The sequence below is a fragment of the Heptranchias perlo genome, chromosome 24 (assembly GCF_035084215.1).
Source record: "Heptranchias perlo isolate sHepPer1 chromosome 24, sHepPer1.hap1, whole genome shotgun sequence".
NCBI lineage: Eukaryota > Metazoa > Chordata > Chondrichthyes > Hexanchiformes > Hexanchidae > Heptranchias > Heptranchias perlo.
Window position 1 is genome coordinate 13549219 of NC_090348.1, and position 20351 is coordinate 13569569.

Genomic DNA, 20351 nt, shown 5'->3' on the forward strand with positions numbered 1-20351 from the left:
TGGGTGTTAACGAAGAGTTTTAAAACTAAAACTAAGTGAAGCAGTCTCTGTTTTTCTTTTTTTGTTCTCCCTCTCCCACCCTTTCTATCTCATTTCTTTCAAATATTGCAGACAGTACTGATTGCATACATGCACTGGCTTTTGTTTATTTTCAAACAATCTGTTATTTTTTAGTTACTGTGAAGACGGTGTGATGCATTGCAGTACAAATGAATTGATCCATCAATATCCACCTAACATTTTCTTGGACACTGAAGAGAGTGGCAGAGGTGAGAATCTAAGCATTCAAGAATCCATGTTTGTAATTGTTCATTTAAACAGGTTCAGAATGATTAGTCTGATATCAATTGAGGACAAACCTGATTGAGGAGACCCCTTCCAAGGCTTTTTTCGGTCAGTTGTTTGTCCGTCATGCATGGAAACCCATCACCATGTTTAATAGTCTCCAAACTAGGCTACTGAGAAATCCACTCATGCATGGCTTCAACTACATAATATGGTGTGCATGTTCTCTTCCTGAACTGCAGACTCCATTTACCATAAGTCCGAGAGCTTCAACAAAGGTTAGCAGAGGCCAGATTAGGGACTCCCAAGTGTGTACAGAGATACTGCAGGAGTTTAACCAGCTGAGATCTTGCAGTCTACCAGCACAAAATACTGATAAGCTTTGAACCGGCTCTATTTCGCCCATAATGGCATTGGCTTGCAAGGCTACCTGGAAATAAGTGGAAAGAATGCCAGGCTCCATTGACAGGTCCACATCTCCAGGCTCTGTTTGTAAGCCAGACTTTGCTGGTTAATCATAAGTCCCACCCTGGGGTAATGCAGACCTGCCTATTCAGGTATCAGACTGCCAAGTCGGCCACAGAGGGTAGACTAGTTTGGAAACTTCCATCACTAGCAATGTCATTTTAGAGCCAAATCAATCCCATCAAGTAGGATCGTCACTAATTGATCATTAGACAACAACTGACAAGCACAGGTGTGAGCCCTCGTTATGGGGACAACAGGTACCAGGAGCTCTTTACGAGCAGTATGGTGAGCAGCACAACTCACCACACGCGAGTGCAGTACCACCATCCTCCCGACTACAACATAGGCACACGCTGAATTGTGGCTCCATCGGTTCTAGGCACGTAGAATCAGCAGCAGTTGCTTGCCACTGTGAGCCAATCATGGTTGGCACCGAGCCCTGGAATTATGATCATGTGACCTCTGGTCTCCACCATCCAGAGACGCTGGCACCAAATTAGGAAAAAATCCTCCTATCTGAAGAAATTAGCCAAGGCAAGAGGGCCCATCAGTACCTTATAACAAGTACGTGGCCAAAGTATGCATGTCGCAGCATTTCCTCACACCTTGTTACACATTGATTGCTGTTCCATGTAAAGCTCTCAGACTGCCTCACAGCCCTTCAATGCTTACCATGCATGCCAATACAACAGCAAGGCATGAATTCCGGTTACAGCATATCACTGAAGATGTTTGATAAACTCATGGGTATTGTATCTACATTACTTCTTAGCTTTGAGTCTCGCTAGGTGTCATTATCCACATCTGTAGATGGCGCCTTTTGTCTCTTAGGAGCTATCCTTCAAGTCTGTTTTGTCTAATAAAAACCCTGGCACAAGAGGATTGCCTTAACATAAAAGAATTGTGAGTGCTGCCAGTAGCCGGGCATTCGCCTGCATGATCCTCTGCAGCTGGTCGGTGACATATTGATGGTGTAGGAACCCTTGTGGCTCATGAATGTCATGGCATTGTGTTTAGATGCCTCAATGGTCCCATGGGTGCCATCAATATCACCCTGTACTTTGGGAAATCATGCAGTGAGGAAGAGTTGCAGTGCCTTCTTAATCTGCCATTGCATTTCCTTTGGGGAAATGGTTGAAGGTGTTTACTCTGGTGAACAAAACCTGCTTGATAAATCTGTATCATGCTAATTGACTGAAGGAAGAATCCAGAGTCGTATAGATTGAGGGCAGTTGTGGCCTTGATTGCCACTGGCAATGTAGTCCATGTGGTTGTCTCTAAATTAGCTTGTGGCAGATGCCACAGTGTCATCACTATGTCCCTGGAAAACCTTAGCCTACCAGGAAAACTTTCTTCTGACAGTCCCAGGTAGCTGCACTTAGGTCTGTAAACATGTCTCCTTGTATAATAGCGGGTGCAGGCAGAGCTTCTCTGGTGTAGGTGAACCTCCCTGGCATCCTTCTTCAGCCTCCAAAAAACTGAGATAGAGGATCACTGAATGTCGTAACTATTTGGATAATTTCAGTTGCAGCAATCAAAATTGAAACAGTTTACCTTTAAGAAATGACTTTGTGAAAGTCCCATCTTATATGCTTGGCACAAGGAGGCACATAGGATTTGCATAAGACTTGGGAAATTGCATGAAAGTGCATTCACATGAAATTGATTCCACTAGTTAAACTCTAGCAAATTTTGTGGGACAGCAATTATTGCGGGTATAAAACGCCAGCTGGAAACTGCACAAGACCAGCAGGAAGCTGACAATATGGAGTAGTGAGCCAATCTCCAGCCCCCACATCTAAACAATACCATCGAGTGGAGAATATACATACCCCCTATAGCGCCACTCAAATGCAGAAAGATGTCTCCGAATACTATACAAGGCAGCAGACAAGGAATTCAAAACTGGACAGGAGAGGGAGGAAACAGAGTTTGGTGGCAGAGGTGAGGAGAAGGATTAAAAGAACTCTGAAGGCAAGGAAAGAGGTGGAGGTGCTGGAGGAAAGAGTTTTGGATAGTGGTGTTATTTGTATCCATGTGATTTATATCAATTAGTGTTAATTGCATTCAGGTGGTGCATGTGAATTGGGAACTCTCTTGTATCCATTTATAAGAGAACTGATCTAGGGTGTGGTGAGGGTGTAACGTGGATCTCTGTGAATAAAGGCTTGGAAGCAACTGAAGACCAGGCTCTAATATTCTATCCTTCACCACCTGGCTATCCAGTCTATTACAAGTGAGGGCATTGTGATTGATGGAGCTGTCACCAATAGTGGCACAAAGAAAGTGGGGAACAACAAGCTGATTTGTGTTGGAAAAGTGGAAGGTGTGTGTTGACACATAAGGATGGAGAATCTTAAAATCAATTTGCTGGGGCAGAGAGAGATGAAAACAGGGAAGGTTGGAGCATGGGTTTTGGTGGTGTTAGGGATGTAACCTGCAGCATTTTGGATGAGTTGTAGCCAGTGGTGGGTTGGCCAGCAAGGAGAGCATTGAAGAAGTCAAGTCCTGAGAAGATAAAAGCATGGATTGGGGTTTCGACAGCAGAGAGGGGGAGATGGGGCGGAGGCACATGGGGGTAGAGTTTCCGCTTTGGGCGTAATTGGGAAATTACCAATTGGGCAGCGTAATGGAACGTAATCGTTTTTTTTTTTTCTTTCCATTAAAAAGTATTCCTTGATGTATTTAAGAGTGGTGGGTGCAGGTTTATTAATACAGCTGAAAATGGGTTTATCACCAAAAATAAGAATTTTTAATAAAGGTGTTCAGTCCTTCACCTGTGACCTGATATAAAATCACTGAAAATGACTTAAAAAAATTATACTAAATCCTTTAATAGTTTCATTGATGTACACTAGTCAGTTTCTTTTAAAACATTTTTTAATAATAAAGAAACATTTAAAACGTGCCTACTAGCGCCTAAGAAAATGAAAACAATTTGAAGAGTTTCCCGAACCAGCACAATCGGCAGAATCTCGCAATTTTGACCTGGGGCGGGGGGGGGGGGGGTGGCCAGTTTTCTGGGCAGGGCCTGATTCGGGCGAATTGAATCTTGAACCAGCGTAAAAGACTGTTTAAAAAAAAAACACAAACATGAGTGGTTTTGGGAGTAACTCACTTATGTTTAAAATTCCCCGATCTTTTGCACTGGTTCAGTCAATTCTGCCTGGATTGCACTGATATAACTAGCAGAAACTCGAACTTAAGATGTTTTGGAAGTGAAACAAAGCAGTCTTGGTGACAGATTGGATGTTGGAGAGGAAGCTGAACTCAGCAAGCACTACTGAGCATTATACCAAAGTTCCAGTACTTCTGGGCTCAGTCTGAGTTGGCAGCTGGGGATGTGGATAGAGTCAAAGGAAGTGGTATGTGAACGTTTGCAAAAGCCAAACAAGATAGCTTCAGTTTTGTTGACATTTAGCTGGAGGAAGTTTTGGCTCATCCATGTCTTAATGTTGGGGAAACAGTTGGAAAGTGAGGTGGCAGCTTTGGAGCAGGAAGAGAGGCAAAATCTCATTGCTATACATGGGATAGCTAACTCTGTGTTTCTGGATAGTATTGTCAAAGGGTAGCAAATGAATAATGAAGAGGAGGAGGCCAAGAATGGAACCCTTGGGTACATCAGAGGTGACAGTGCATTTGAATTTTAGTTTCATCTGCCCCCATATTTTTCTCAGTCACATTGCACAGAAGCTTCTTCACATCCATTCTCAGTTTAGAGTGATGATTTGTGAGGATTAATTTTGACTTCTTATAATACCATATATTTTGTCTGTGGTGGGGAATGGAATATATTTTTGTCTCTTGTATCAGCATCAAGCACTCCTAGGTCAGATATAGCATGGGTTAGATTCTCAGCAAAGCTTAAATAATGTATATCAACTGCACAATCAGAAAAGCTCTTCCTCCCATACAAACCACCTTAGTGGTCTCTCTGTGAGGGAGACTACCAGTTTCCTATATTACAACAATAACTACACTTCAAAAAGTACTTCATTGGCTGTAAAGCACTTTGGGATGTCCAGAGGTCATGAAAGGCACTATATAAATGCAAGTTCTTTTTCTCTTTAGTGTTAATTATGAGCCATTTTCTGCGAATCAAATGGGATCTTCAACCCGAAGTTTCTGAGGTGAAGTGACAATGTATTAGCTAACCCACCGTGTCCCCAATCTCTAGTAACATTCCTTTAAAAAAATAAGCTTCATACCTTAAGTAATCATCCATTATGATTTTTAGTCCACATAGATCCACACAGCAGAAGTGTGGTATAATTTGTATTCCTAAAATGGCATATATCTTCTAAGCTTTGTTTTTAAATTCATCCGATTGAAACTGAACTCCAAACTCCTTTCTTTCAGACAAACGAGATACAAGTTGTAGCCCACCAATGAGAAGATTTCTTTGCCCCGAAGATGACCTTACAGCAAAAGGCATAGAATGCATGAAAACATGTCAGAACTATGACTTTGATTGCGTGAGCTCAAAATGCACATCAGGTTGCATGTGTCCTCCTGGGAAGGTGAGAACCTTGAACACACAATGAAACCGTGCACTGCACCAACCTCATGATGCATACCTTATATATGATCTGTGCTTTAGGTACAACTGGAGACCGTATGCATTTCTCCAGAAATGTGTCCATGTCTACACAATGGCAAAAAATATGCTCCTGGAGAATCTATAAAGCAGGACTGCAATACCTGGTAATGTAATTTTACTTACTGTAATTAATGCAGACATGTTTGGAACTAGTTGGTGTTTGTTGTAAATTTTATGTCAGAAAATTTTTGGACGCAAGAAATTGTTGAACATATTTATGTCATGGGTAATTTTCCAACTTGGCATGGCTGGTGCGAAGCCTCGCCGACCGAATACCCAGGTCAGAAATGAGGTCTGGTGCTTCTCATGACTTTCCGACACTTGGAAATTCATGAACAATGTTTGCCTGAGTTTCCATTATCTGGTCGCAGCAGGCAAGGGTCAAGGCCAGGAACCAGTGAGAATGTTACCCCACATGGCCAGTTTATGCAGCAAGCCGGTCAGTCATACAGACCAGGAAGATCCCAAGGTTGATCCCAGATCTGTGTTCTCAGCTAGGGTGGTGGTAGGGACACTGCAATTTGCCTCCGCACCTCTGGGTTAGGGAGGGGTTCTGTCTTGTGATCGCTAGTAGCTCCTGCTGGAATTACATCTGAGTTAATGTTGGGTGAGAACAGGATTGTACTCAGGCATGGTGACCATGTGATCGAATAGCCTACTGACACTCAGGACCCGATTTTAAAGGGGGGATGGGTGTGGATTGTGTGAGCCCTGAAGCGGGCGGTGAACCCGGGGGTGGCGGGGGGTGTGGACCAGGGACATGGAGACCCGATTGGGCCTCATAACCGTAAATATTCACACTGACCTGGCTGGCGAGTGGGAGAGGGATTTTGGCGGTAGGAGGCCACTGACAGGGACCTAGGTAAGTGGTGAGAGGGGCTGTAGAGGGGTGGGGAAGGGGTGCAGGGGAACCCCATGGTAAGTGAGGCCCAAGGCTTCCTTGTGAGGCCTGGAGGAGCCTATTTTAGTAAACCTAAAGTTAAATGTAATTACTTACCTGCCTGAGCCTCTCCTGGCCCACGATCCACCTCCCAGAAGGGAAATCCGTCACTGCTCCCCTGTTCAGGGCTCTGACTAATATCACAGTCGGGTCCCCTTGACATCACCGGGACCCGATCTGCATATTTGACGAAGGACCCCGCTGCCTTCCTGCAGGTGTCCCTCTCGCCTGCTCAAAAGAGCTGGTTAACATCGGGACACAAAGTGGGAAGGCAGCGGGATCGGGGCGGGGTGGGTGGGGGGTAAGTGACTGCCCTCGTTTTAACCGCTCCACTGCCTGGTGGCCGCCAGGTGGGGCGAGCTAAAATCGGGGCCTCACTCCCGATGTGCGCTCCTAATGGGTAAGGCTCTGCGTCAGGAGCGTGCATTCAGAAGTGTAAGGCTTCAAAGCTGAGGAATGTTAGAACTGATGGGACTGATGTGAAGTTCCATTATTTTTATAGCAGAAAAAGGTGCAGCATCAATAAATAGAAACTACAATGCAGAGAGCTAAAGCAAACAATAGTAGAGGAAAAGGCGTGCTATTATCTTGTGCGAGTTCTCGGTCACCGTGTTTGTAAATCAATGAGACTTGGTTTCGTGAGATTTCAACAATTCTTTTTGCTACTTCCTGCCAATTGTTTATTGCATTACAGTGATCAAGTTGTCAGACAATTGTACTGTACTTTAGCAAGTTGGCATAAGTACAATGTACTAGAGGTGGCTGTCACGTCATGTGTAGTTTTCATAAGATGATCAGATAACCCCAAAATGACAATAAATGGACCCATACTAGATTGTCCCACGATCTCAGCTAAACTAACGTTCATAGATTTATGGTGCTAACTTCTCTGAAAAGTTAACTCCATCCAGAGAGCCGTCTGTTGCACTAACTCCAGCAAGTTCCTGTCTCCACACAACTTCTGATCAATAAACAGCGCATTCCTTCAGTGGCACTTTCCTGACACGAATTCCTTTCTATTATTTAATCTCCACTGTAAAAACATGTTTCAGTATGCAAGCTTCCCACTGACTGAGAGCAGCCGCTGTCTGCTTTCATTTGACCACTAACAGCTTTGTGCATCAAACGGCAATGTCTCATTTCCAGCAGCTTGTCAGGACACGAGCCTGGGAATGGCTGTTGGTGGTTGTCATCGTGCGAACATTCAACAGGCTCGTTTTCCAAATCCTGTCTCTACTATTTTAATGGAGACAGTGACCCATTTCAAATAAATGGGATAATACTTCCATTAAAATGCCAGACAGACATAATATTGTTCCATAGTAACTTTTTAGCCCAGAGTGTGGTCAATCCGGGAGGATTTTTTTTAATTGGGAGATTTGGTAAGGTATGGAATTCTGCTTATGATTTCATGAATCTATAGAGTTTATACAGCTAGCAAAGAAAAAAAATGAACTCAAAACATGCACAATTCTCTCCAAAATAGTGAATGAAAGGAATTGACTCGGAAGATTACTTTTACTATGTAACCGGTGCTCACTATGTGCTCCTGATGGGCGAGGCTCCCTGTTGGCAGTGCAATATTGGAAAATTGTTCAAGTCTCTGCCTCCGCTATTTTCTGCTGGATGGTGTGACTCATCGTGCTGATGTACAAATGTGAGGTAAATGGTGCAAGGGGAGTGCTTTCCCTGGATCAACTCACATGGCCGTTTCTTCCCAATATATTTTGTCTATTCAGTGTGAGCACAAATATTAGGCAGCCTGATAGAATGTCTGCGTGAAGTTAACATCTGAGGTTGATTTAAAGATCTCGAGCAGGCTTTAAGTGGCTGAATTCCTGCCTGCAAAAATACATAGAATTACATAGAATGTACAGCACAGAATCAGGCCATTCGGCCCAACAGGTCCGTGCCGGTGTTTATGCTCCACATGAATCTTCTCCCACCCTGCTTCATCTAACCCCATCAACATATCCTTCTATTCCTTTCTCCCTCATGTGTTTGTCTAGCTTCCCCTTGAATGCATCTACTCAACTACTCCTTGTGGTAGCGAGTTCCACTCTCTGGGTAAAGAAGTTTCTCCTGAATTTCCTATTCGATTTATTAGTGACTATCTTATATTTATGGCCCCTACTTCTAGTCTCCCCCACAAGTGGAAACATCTTCTAGACGTCTACTCTATCAATCCCTTAAATAATGTTAAAGACCTCTATCAGGTCACCCCTCAAGCCTTCTCTTTTCTAGAGAGATGAGCCCCAGCCTGTTCAATCTTTCCTGATAGATATAACCTCTCAGTCCTGGTATCATCATCTTTTTTGTACCGTCTCCAGTGCCTCAATATCCTTTTTATAATATGGAAACTAGAACTGTTCACAATACTCCAAGTGTGGCCTAACCAAGGTTCTATACAAGTTTAACATAAACTTCCTGCTTTTCAATTCTGTCCCTCGAAATGAACCCTATTGCTCTGTTTGCTTTTTTTATGGCTTCAGTAACCTGCATCGCTGCTTTTAGTGATTTGTGTAACTCTATCCCCAGATCCCTCTGCTCCTCTACTCCATTTAGACTCTTATTTTCCAATGAGTATGTGGCCTCCTTATTCTTCCTACCAAAATTTACTACCTCACACTTATCTATATTGAAATTAATTTGCCAATTACACGCTCATTCTGCAAATTTATTAATGTCATCCTGTAATTTGTCGCAGTCCTCCTCAGTATTAACTATACCCCCCAATTTGGTGTCGACTGCAAATTTTGAAATTGTTCTTCCGATTCCCAAGTCCAAATCGTTTATATAAATGGTGAACAACAGTGGTCCCAGCACCGATCCTTGTGGAACACCACTTCCCACCTTTTGCCAGTCTGAGTAACTACCTTTAACCCCTGCTATCTTTTTTTTTGTAGCTAGTTTGCTATCCATTCTGCTACTTGTCTCCTGATTCCATATGCTCTGAGTCTACTCTGCAGTACCTTATCAAAGGCCTTTTGAAAATCCATTTGCTGGCAGTCACTCGCAAACTGTGCAGTGATGGAGTAGAAGCCCTTTCTGTTCATGCAGCCCATTACATTATCACAAGGACCACATGGGTGCCATTATGCACTTTGGAAAATCCGTTCTTCATCCTCTTCCATTAAGTGCAGTGAGAGGGGAGAACTGCAAGCAAATCCCCAAGCTTACAAGTATGTGGCATCAAAAAGAGATCAAGAGTGCAATGGATCAGTTCCCAACCTGTGAGAATCTGACTGGTGATTTGAGATGGGTGTGTTTAGTGTACTGAACGTGCTGTGTGTGAAAGTGAGAAAATTATAGGCTTCACCATTAATCAGTACTGATCAGGAGACTTGCATCACTGTTGAAGATCTCGCACATTTAGTATCACCACTGGCAGGGAAGCAGGACATGGAATTCATACACAGCGCTGACCGCACAGAAAGCAAATTGAGGAACGGGCGATTTTCTGGCCCCGGCACAAACAATTTCTGTTGACATAAGCACTTAACGTCGGCAGACATTTCCAAGCTATAGTTACATATTTAAATTCAAACCTGGTAGGAATCAGGCATCTTACATTGGAAATGGTGGCTCATGTTGACACTGAAGGTAAGTGGATACATCTGGCTCAGGCTGAAAAGTTTGGGACCTGTACGTTTTTTTAAATACTTAAAACCTTGACTATAATTAGAGAGAGACTGACTGACATTCCTCCCACTTGGGGTAAGATTTCAGCCATTTCTATTTTTTTTTAAACAAACCAAACTAATTTATGTACTCAGAGTAGTGTTGTTGGGTTGGATTTAATACTACTTTTTTAGTGGAAAATTGGCAGCAGTAGTGACTGCCACAGCGATTCCAGGGATCTGAATAAAATAGCCATGAGAACTTTACGTGCTGTAGGCAGAAAGAGGAGCATCGCTAATAACTACTTACTGCCTGGTACTAATGTGATGGTAATCTCACTGCCTACTTGAAATAAGTTCTGTGGAATCCAGAGTTTGCACGTAATTAAATTGGCTTGATGATACTATTTCGGCCTCTGAGTTGAAATATTTTGGGCCTAAGCCCTATTGCAAGAGTTGAGTACATAATGTAGGCTGACATTTCAATGTAATACTGGGAGAGTGATGCGTTGTCGGAGGTTCCTTTTTGGATGAGGAATTAAACCAAGGTCCAATCTGCCTGTTGAGGTGAATATTAAAGATCCGAAGTCTCTTTCCAAAGAAGAGTGGGGAGTTCTCCCAGTATCCTGCCCAACATTCATCCCACAAACAAAACATATGAATTGGTCAATTATCTCATTTACTAAAGCTTGTGGCACAGAAAGAGGGCATTTGGCCCACTGTGTCTGTGCTAGCTCTTTGCTACAGCAATGCAAAACAAACCCATTGTCTTGCTTTCTCCCAATGGCCTTGTATCTTTCTCTGCTTCAAATATTTATCCAATTTTCCCTTAAAAGGAGCAATGGTCTTTGCCACTCCCCATCACAAAGTGTACCATGCTCCAACAGCCCTCTGTTCTATCATCACATTCTTAATGATTTTAAATTCATGACCCTTTGTCACCGACTTTCCAACCATAGGAAATAGTCTTTCCCTATTCACTTTTATCAAAACTCTTCATAATTTTAAAAACCTTTATTAAATCTCCTCTGCTTCAGTGGAATTAGTTCCTGTGCCTTAAGTCTCTCCTCATAACTAGTTTCCCATACAGTTTGTAGGAACTTGTGGCATGCCAAAAGGCTGGCTTGCTTGTCTACCACAGTAATTACACTTCAGAAGTAACTCATTGGCTAAGAAGCACTTTGGGATGTGCTGAGAATGTGAAAGGTGCTACACAGATATAAATTCATTCTATTCTTAAATGGGTGCAAAAGGTTAAATTGAGATTCGCTTGTGTGAATAGCATTAGTTCATAGTAAACATATGGGAGTGTACTGTTATTAGAAAAGTGCTTTTTACAGCATTCCTATGATTGAGAGGATAAGTGCATGCATAGTGTGGAACTGAGCCAGGGTGTGAAGGTCACCACTTGAGTCCTTGGCTTGTGTTGGATTACTTGATGTAACTTGAGGCAGTGGTGGGACACAACAGCTGACTTCAGTGATCCCAGCCTTGGGAGGAAGGAACATGTTTACCGGCTGACCTTTTGTTCTAGCCTCAGAATCGAGTGCAAACTATTTATTCTGGACTGGATGGCTGACACTAATCGCTGAAATTAGGAGCTAACTTTTGTTGCTTTTTGCAGTAAATGTCTCAATCGCAAGTGGCACTGCACTGACCAGGCCTGCCCTGGCACCTGCCTCGGGGTTGGTGAGGCCCACTACATAACTTTCGATGGTCTGAAGTATACATTCCCAGGCAAATGTCAGTACGTCCTGGTTCAGGTAAGAAGTACATCCCATGTCGTGACTTTTTTCTCATATTCTCACAATGGATGCAGAATTATGGGGAGACCCCAATATTTGCTCCTGGCAGGCAAGACTCCACACTGAGTGTGTGCCTTCATAAAACCCTCATGTGCTTATCCTTGTAAGGAAAATAGCTGAGCTTTTGAATAAGACCATTGGTTCATCTAGCCTACCCTTCCAAACCAACCAATAGTTTCCTTACTGCGATTCTAGAACTAATATCCCTTTCCCTAACACGAATTAAACCTTGCTATGGTTTTCTATTCTGCCACCCCTGCTGGTAATTTCTTAATTAAATCAACCTCTTGCTAGAAATAAGAACTTCCTAAATTTCCTATTTTATTTTAATACCCTTAATTGTGACACCCAATCCTCGAGTCCCGTGCCAGACTGAAGAACTTTGTTTGATCCAAATTCTCCACACCTGTGAAAATCTTAAAGGACCACTCTTAGCTATACATTTTAACATTATATTTACTTCTTTCATCGCCTTAATACGTTGTTATTCATTTTGTTTAGGATGGTTGTGGTGAGAATGAAGGGACGTTTCGCATATTAGTGGAACACACTGGCTGTGGCTTGCCAGGAGAAGAATGTTCAAAAGACATCACAGTGTTATATGATGCAGGAGAGTTGGAGCTGTTTGGAAGAGAAGTATGTAATGGGAACACTGTGCCAATGCATTCTGAAATGCTTATCCTTATCTTCTAAATTTTGATCTCTATTAGTTTTTGGAGTCGTCTAGTAAATTATTCTTTGTGCATTTGTTAAAAGTGACTTTCTAACACAACAATTAAAAATTTCACTTTTGCACATATGGTCTTCACTCATGTGCTTCTTTGATCAGGTGACTATCAAAAAGCCCTTTAAGAATGGAAAAGACATTCAGATATTCAAGTCCGGTCTTTACTACATAATTGTACTGGGTGAAAAGATTTCTATACTGTGGGACAAAGGCACTCGAATCTCTGTTCAGCTTCAGGGCCAGTACGAGGTGAGTTGATTTTACTGATTTATTTCTTCCTCCCTTCCTTCCTTGCTCCCTGACTCCCCTTCTTCCTTCCATCCATCTTTCCTTCTTCCCTTCCTTTATTACTTTCTTCCATCCTTCCTTCCTCTTGTTCTTTCTTCCTTCTTTCCTTTCGTCCTTACTTATTACCTTCTTTCTTTTCTGTAACATTTGTTATTGGGAGCAAACTGGAAAATATTTAAATGCTAAAAGAAAGTGGTCTTTGAATTAGCTACATACAACTGTCAACCATACCGAACAGTCAGGGAACTCCCTGTACTTTTCTATGGAAGCAGTTACACCAATAAAGTCAAAAGTCAGATAACATAAAAGCAATAAAATAGTACAATTCAATGTTTTGCTGCTCTTATAGTCAGTAGCTTCCGGGCATTACATCTCGTGGTTCTGAAGAAGCTACCTGCAAAAGCAGTGAAATGTTAAGTTTTACTTTTTAATCCATTTCCCATCTATTGACAATTCCTTTGGTTTATTTTACCATTTTATTCCTTTTTCAAATAATTCTAGAATCGGCACTGTCTGTACATTTAAAGTTTCTTGTAAACAATAATGCCTGCCAAGAAATCTTTAAGAATTAAAATGACTTACCATGATAACAATATGACAGGATTGGAAAAAGTATTTATCTATTGTTGTTTCAACTGAAATTATTTACAGTAAATGCAGTTTTATTTAAAGAAATTTAACCTGCATTTGCCTTCTTCAAATCCCCCCCTCTGTGAAACAGGGTAAAGTCTGTGGATTGTGTGGTAATTTTGATGGAAATGAAAATAATGATTTGCTGGGCAGTGGTAATCAGCTTGAGATCGAGGCCACTGACTTTGGTAATTCATGGACGGTGAAACATCTGTGTGCAGATGCCTTTCAGGTAATTTCTCTACCTAGGCCATGCCATTGGTCTGTTAACATTGTGTTACAAAGAGAATAGCTTGTCTGCTAGAGTTAAACATTTGTTCTGATCTTATTCCATTTCCCAGACACCTTCTCCGTGCAGTGGAAACAGTTTGAAGCAAGCGTTAGTTGAAAATTCATGTGACATCATAAAAAGTGGCCTTTTCAATGAATGTGCGCAGTTGGTAAGATTCCTTTCCAAAACCTTTAACGGTCTGAAGTAACATATAAAAATTCAGACGTGCTGGAACAGTCCAGACAGCATTAATCCAACAAGCAGGGACTCTGAAATGGTTCCATCATGAGGTTGCCTGCTTCAAATGTGCATTGCATCTGCCAGCCCATGTTTTCCATTTGCAAATATGCTAATAGATTCATTATACAAGCGTAACCCATTTAAACTAGGCTATTGACATTCAGCCCTGCATTTACTGAGTTTCAGCTGGAGGTCCTCTCTTCCCCACCACCAGTGTTGTCTACCCATTGAAAGTGGATGTTAAAGGCAAGCAGCATTCCCACATGTGTGACAGGGAACTCTTAAGGGGTCACAGCCAATTTTTATAATAGTGATTTAAGGTTAAATATTTTACATTAAATATGGGGCTTGTTTTCATACCTCCCCAACTACATCTTATAATGCTTGAAGAGGGTCCATGAAGTCATGCCAGGAAATGAGCTGGCACCAGATCCAGATTTCTTGCACTCGCCATTATGCCACCAACCATATCTACATGACTTGGCACACCTTATCGGGCAATGATCAAGGGAAACTGCCTCTACAGGCTTTGGGTCAGTATAAAGGCAGTTGTAGACCTGTGTCATCTTCAAGGAAAACTGCAACAACCTAAACCACAGGGAGGGGAGTTACTGTCAGCCCCTCACTCAATTTTTATGCCTTCTGTTCCTTGCCACGGCAAAATGACACAACTGTCCAATTTCATTGCATTACTGGATTTCCCAAAGTCCGAGTGATCATTGGCATCTGTGTGGCCAGTCAGACCCGTGAACACAATGGCATGGTATACATGAACTGAAAAGGGTTCCACTGTATCAGTGTTTATCTGGTCAGTGATCAGGAACTCCAGATCATACACACTAATGCTTCCTCCCCAGGTAACAGTCATGCAGCTTTCATGTTGAAACGTACACGTATGCACTCAAGCATAACACAATGGCGCAGAGTATATTGCCATTTGGAATGTATATTGCCATAAGCCGTATGTAGCGCTGTTTGAATGGGTGTCTTTCATTGAAATGTATAAGGTCCTTTTCTGTTTTTGTAAGCTTGCCATAGGAGCCACTTAACACCCCCAGTGTCGTGGAAGCATGCGACACCTTGCAGCATCCTGTGTCACTCACATCACCCATCACATGCATGAGCACATCTCTATCCACCCTGGAGGATGAAGATAGTGAGGAAGAAAGGTGTAATGGATAGGGAGAGTCTGATCTTATACAGAACACTGTTAGAAAAACCTCACCATTAGTGAATGGTTCAATCTAGAACTTGATTGACAGTAAGATGTATACCTTAGTCTGCTCAGAACAGAAAAAGCATATGGGTCAACAGATAACAGTTATAACTTATACATGCACAAGTTTGAGCAAATAGGAAAGAGACCGACTCCAGTGAACCTAAAGAGAGGAAACAGATTTAGTGATAAGGGGGGTCCCCTTATTTTATGTCGCTCAGTGCTTTCCTCACTGCTTTTGGCTTCAAAGGATGGAGAAGTTCTCTGGCTATAAGTACCATATTTGAAAAAGTAAAACTTAAAAAAAGGAAAAAGGGAGGTCAGCTAAGGATAAATACTTGTCACTGATTATATTTAGCCATAGAGTTTCTCTGCCCATTAATTCTACAATTTTTTTTCAGGTCGACCCTCAACCCTTCTGGGAGATTTGTGTGTATGACACCTGCTCATGTGACTCCACTGGAGAGTGCCTTTGTCTTTGCAATGCTATAGCAGCCTATGCACATGAATGTGCACAATTTGGTATTCTTGTCCAGTGGAGGACAGCCCATCTGTGTCGTAAGTAACCTAGATAGGAATTAGGCTTTGGATTAGAAAATTCCAGAACATTAGAATTCTTCGTTATCCAAAAGTGTGTTTTATGTAATTCTGCTATGGACTGATGTAGACGAAGAACAATATTTTCCTCTATAACCCACCAATTAAGTTGTGGGTACAAACAGTTTGAAAATGTGCACTTGCTGAGAACGTAATTTTATTAGCAGTAATAAAAAAAAAGCAGTGGATTACGATGCACCTATAGCAGTGATCCTTTGTAAGGCAGCTAATGAACAATTTAAACAAGCATACATGTCAAAGGGTTTGTTAATCCAACTGTGGAGTGGATAATTTTTGTGGTAAATGATTCAGTGAAAATTCTGTTAATCCCAATTCACCCAGAAGGTCTTAAAGAAGAATATTTTTGTCTTAGTCATATTTTCCCCCCACACCAGTTAGGACTGCTGGATCACAAAGTCATTAATTTCATAAGAAGAGTTACTTGAAAACAAATAAGGTTAAATATATGAATCTGCACTCCTGGTGCTGAGCCTCCCCCACAGGGTCTGCAGATCAGGAATTCACTGCTGCACCCTCTATGAACAGAAAACCTCAGGGAGTGCGCCTGCGATTTCTCTATATGGGCTTCCAGCAGGTGAGGCTTCGCACTGGGAATAGAGATTTGTCAAATTTAACCTATGTATCTATGTGGACAACACTCATTGTAAACTCTGACAGGTGAGTGAAAGTAGTGGTACTTCTCGAGTTACAGTACAACCCTGTTGACTAAAGTGTTTTTTTTTGCACACTGAAGCAATGAGCTGTGAAGAGCTGAATAGCGGACAAGCAGAGTACGTGTGTGAGTGGAGATACAACGTGTGTGCACCTGCCTGCCCTAAGACCTGCCAACATCTCGAACGGGAAGACTGCCCTGTGAATTGTGTGGAAGGATGCCATGCATATTGTCCTTCAGGTTAGACTTGATAGTTTGAAAAACAACCCTGAAGATAAAATTTAGCATTTCCAAAATTTTGCTGACTGCAGAATGGCCTCAGATATTGCCGTACAATCCCCACCACTTACACCGTCCACGCTTACCATGTCAGGCAAATTGCGCTAACCATTTACCATTTCCACTGAAGTCAATTACAGAGGTGCTGGCTATTTAAGGCGATTCAGTCAGCTTTTTCCACCTCATTATCATATTTATTTAAATTCCTCCATGGATCATTCTGTGTCTGTGTCTTTTTTTTCGGGTGTCAGCAGGTTTTATTAAGTTAGATTTAGTGGTCATCAGGGTCGTAGAGTTCACTGTTCAGCCGGTAGATGTAGGAGGAGGCGTTTCTCCCGATGTTGGAGATGAACAGAGTGATCAGTTCGAGAGGGATGTAGTCAAACACAGGGCAGTGCGTGCTCACTTTGGAGAGAATCTCACCCTCTGTGAAGGGAAGCACCTCCTGTAATGAAACAATCGTTTCAACCCCAGCCTCGGACATTTTCTGTTCCCGTTCTCTCTCAGTATCCCTAAAAGACGATACAGGTCCAACGATTATAGCAGACTAATCTCATTAACACTATTGCGCCTGCTATAAGCAATGAGGACTGAACTACATTGGGCAACGTTATTGTCTATTGGAGGTGGAGATTTGGGGACTGAAAATCTGTGGACCTGATATCCCTGTGTAATCGTTGATATGAAACTGCTGGTGACCACCACTCCTCACTCTGCCAGAGTATTTAGGACAGGGGAGCGAACCTCATTTCAATATTGCCAGTAGGCACCCAGGCCACTAAGGATTCATTTTGGGTACCTGCCTGACTGATAGACGCCGTCTGCTCCAGAGGTGGAGGGAATGCCAGGTGTTCCCTCCTGACAAATCCCATAAGGGTGACCGTCGGCCCTTTTTATAATGGGTCTGAAATAATAATTTTGGAAAATAATTTCTTTGGGGGTCACGGCCACAACCCAACCTGGACCCTCAGGCTAGCATTGCATTGGAATAGATGAGGCTGGAGGTGATAAAGGCATAGATGAGGGTTTCAGTTTGAGATGTGATGGGTTGAGTTGGGGCAGAGGTGGGTGATGTTACAGGGGTAGAAATAGGTGGTCTTGATGAGGGAGAGAATTATGGGGTCGGAAGCTCAACTTGGCGTCGAATAGAATGTCGAGGTTGCAAACATTGTGGTTTAGCCTGAGACAATTCCCTGGGAGGGGGATGGGATTGGTGATGAGGTTACAGAATCTGTGCCAAACGTCGAAAGTGATGGCAGTTCAACCAAAACAAGCAGCCTGACAGAGCCAGTGGAGGGGCTGTGAGAACTGGTAGTGGTAGAGCTGGATGTTATCAGCTATTGTAGGTTCCTACCTCCTCTATGTTTTGCAAATTGTTCTACGTTGGCAACTCAATAAATTGTGGAGGTACAGGTGGCTCTGTTTCTATCCTTGTTGGTACAACAACAATGCTTGTGTGAACGTCTTCTGATATGGTGTGTGATGCAGCTGTATTCTGGATTTTGGATGGTCCATTTTGTTCTGTGGAGAGAACAGAAGGTTAGGTAATAAATGGTTACTGCACAGAATGATGTGCCAAAGCCCAGTGTTGCTTTACCCCTGTCTAGTAGCTCTTGCACAATTGAATTCACCGCTGTGTAGGTGAAAAGTGCTCACTGATTGTTTTTTCCATCTTGACTGTAAACCCTCTGCCCAGCACATCTATAGTGCTGAAAAATGTGTTTCTTATGAGGGTCCAGAGTCTTAACTGTGAGGGAACTGAAATCATGTCATTAGAGATCCAATGGTAAATTTTGCAAGCATGTCCTTTCTCAATAGATGAATCAAGTGTGGAAGTTAGTGTGCCACATCCATGGATGCTCCCCATTTTCCAGTCATTAAGATTATCCCTGGACTCTTATAAAATTTACCCTACAAAATAACCATCAGCATGACTTGTTTCAACTTGAACTGTCCGTGCTTATTCAGATTCCTCACACCAGCAAGCTTAGTATCTCCTTCAGCCCAGTTTCCCGAAAACCCACTATTTAAACAAGCATATTCAAATAATCAATAGAAAGGCAGAAGTAAATAAAAGGGCATTGAACTCAATAATAGCTTTTGTAGCTGTTTAGTTTTTAGATAAACATTACTGTCTTTGATGATACATCTTTAGGCCTTTAAAGGGAATGGTTTGACAAACTATTGGCAGCAAAATTCTTTATCTTCTTGTTGTTCCAATAATTTACAGGAACCATACTGGATGAAAATTCACAGAAATGCATAGACCCCACACTGTGTCCAGTCTGTCTCCATGAGGGACAACGCATTCCGGATGGACAGGCAATCGTAATCAATGAAGGAACAAAAGAATGTCAGAACTGGTACGCTCTTTTCCTTTGAGATACAACACTATGGTGCAATTGCCCTTCCAGGCTCCCACATCTACTTAAGTATGAGCTATGGGTTAGGAGGACAGACACAGAATTAAGAGTAATTCTATTAAACTCACTGCCTTAAGTCACTGGGTCTCTTGAGTGCGTGGTAGTTATGACTATCTACACATTTGCTCTGTGGTGAAAAAGAGAGGTTTAATCACTTTCAAACCCACTTTTCATCACACACCAGTTTTGCAAAATCATTTTAAAAAGTGCTTTATAGAAAAGATGTAAGTGTAATGAATATAAACCTGCATTTTAAATTTTCTCCCATTTTGTTTGTGTATCTCCGTGTGTGTTTGTATATCCCCATGTGTGTTTGTGTATGAATGTATATCAGTGCATGTGTTTGTGTATCTTTGTGTATGTGTGTGTATATGTATGTTTGTGTATGTGTGTATATGTATGTTTGTGTATGTGTTTACTTGTGTGTGCACATGTTTGTATGCGCCTGTGTGTACATCTGTGCGCATGTTTGCATATGTGTGTGCATATGTGTGTGTACATGTGTGTACATATGTTTGCGTACACATGTTTGTGTACATGTGTGAGTATGTGTGTAGGTATGTTTGTGTACGTGTGTGTGTTTGCGTACGTTTGTGTGAGGTATGGTGAAGGCTAATTAAGAGTTAAATATAAAATGTGTATTTCCAGCACTTTGTGCCTAAGAATGGATGTTTTAATCTGGTAAGCACTCGCTTTGTGGTCGATTTTATGAATTAATGTTCCTTTTATAAAGCTTATCGTGACCAGAAACTGTAGATTTTAGTGATTTGTGACTATTCCCATAGAACTAATTGATAGAAACCCAATGCTGAGACCTTCATTCCAAATTCTAAATAAATGAATGGAAAAGCTTAAGGAGTGCACTGACCTCAACTTCCGAATTCCTGATCTGCATTCCAGTTGTGCAAAGTCAAACTTCCCCTATATTTATTTCCTAATCACTTCCAGTGGATGAACACTCACTCCTCTGTTGATGAAATTACTGCTAGTTAATAATGAAAGTCTGAGCACTAATTTTCTATTATTTACCTCTATAGGAACTGTCACATATCAGTAGAAACTGCTGCTTGCAGTCATAACGTGCTCACTCAGAAAGGCAGTGTCTGAATCTTTTAAATACACTTTTAAAAGTAATTCTGTTTAACGCCAAGAAACAGCCAGCCTCACAATTAAACTTTTTTTAATCTATCCAAAGTTGTCTCTGTTTTGAAGATGCGGACTGATGCTAAAGTGCTATTCCACAAGTGCCAGCCACCCTCCCGTAGCTTGCCCAAGTGGCCACTTCTTGA

General features: G+C 42.0%; 1 protein-coding gene across 1 annotated transcript in view; it reads left to right on the forward strand.

Annotated features, from left to right (window-relative positions):
- vwf (von Willebrand factor) overlaps window positions 1-20351 on the forward strand; it is a 99796-nt gene that overhangs the window by 30535 nt on the left and 48910 nt on the right. The window contains exons 17-27 of the mRNA XM_068004792.1: window positions 175-269; window positions 5113-5273; window positions 5354-5457; window positions 11538-11676; window positions 12220-12354; window positions 12548-12694; window positions 13455-13595; window positions 13705-13803; window positions 15492-15648; window positions 16442-16600; window positions 18870-19002. Coding sequence (XP_067860893.1) covers window positions 175-269; window positions 5113-5273; window positions 5354-5457; window positions 11538-11676; window positions 12220-12354; window positions 12548-12694; window positions 13455-13595; window positions 13705-13803; window positions 15492-15648; window positions 16442-16600; window positions 18870-19002 — 1470 coding nt within the window. The remainder of the gene's footprint in view (window positions 1-174; window positions 270-5112; window positions 5274-5353; window positions 5458-11537; window positions 11677-12219; window positions 12355-12547; window positions 12695-13454; window positions 13596-13704; window positions 13804-15491; window positions 15649-16441; window positions 16601-18869; window positions 19003-20351) is intronic.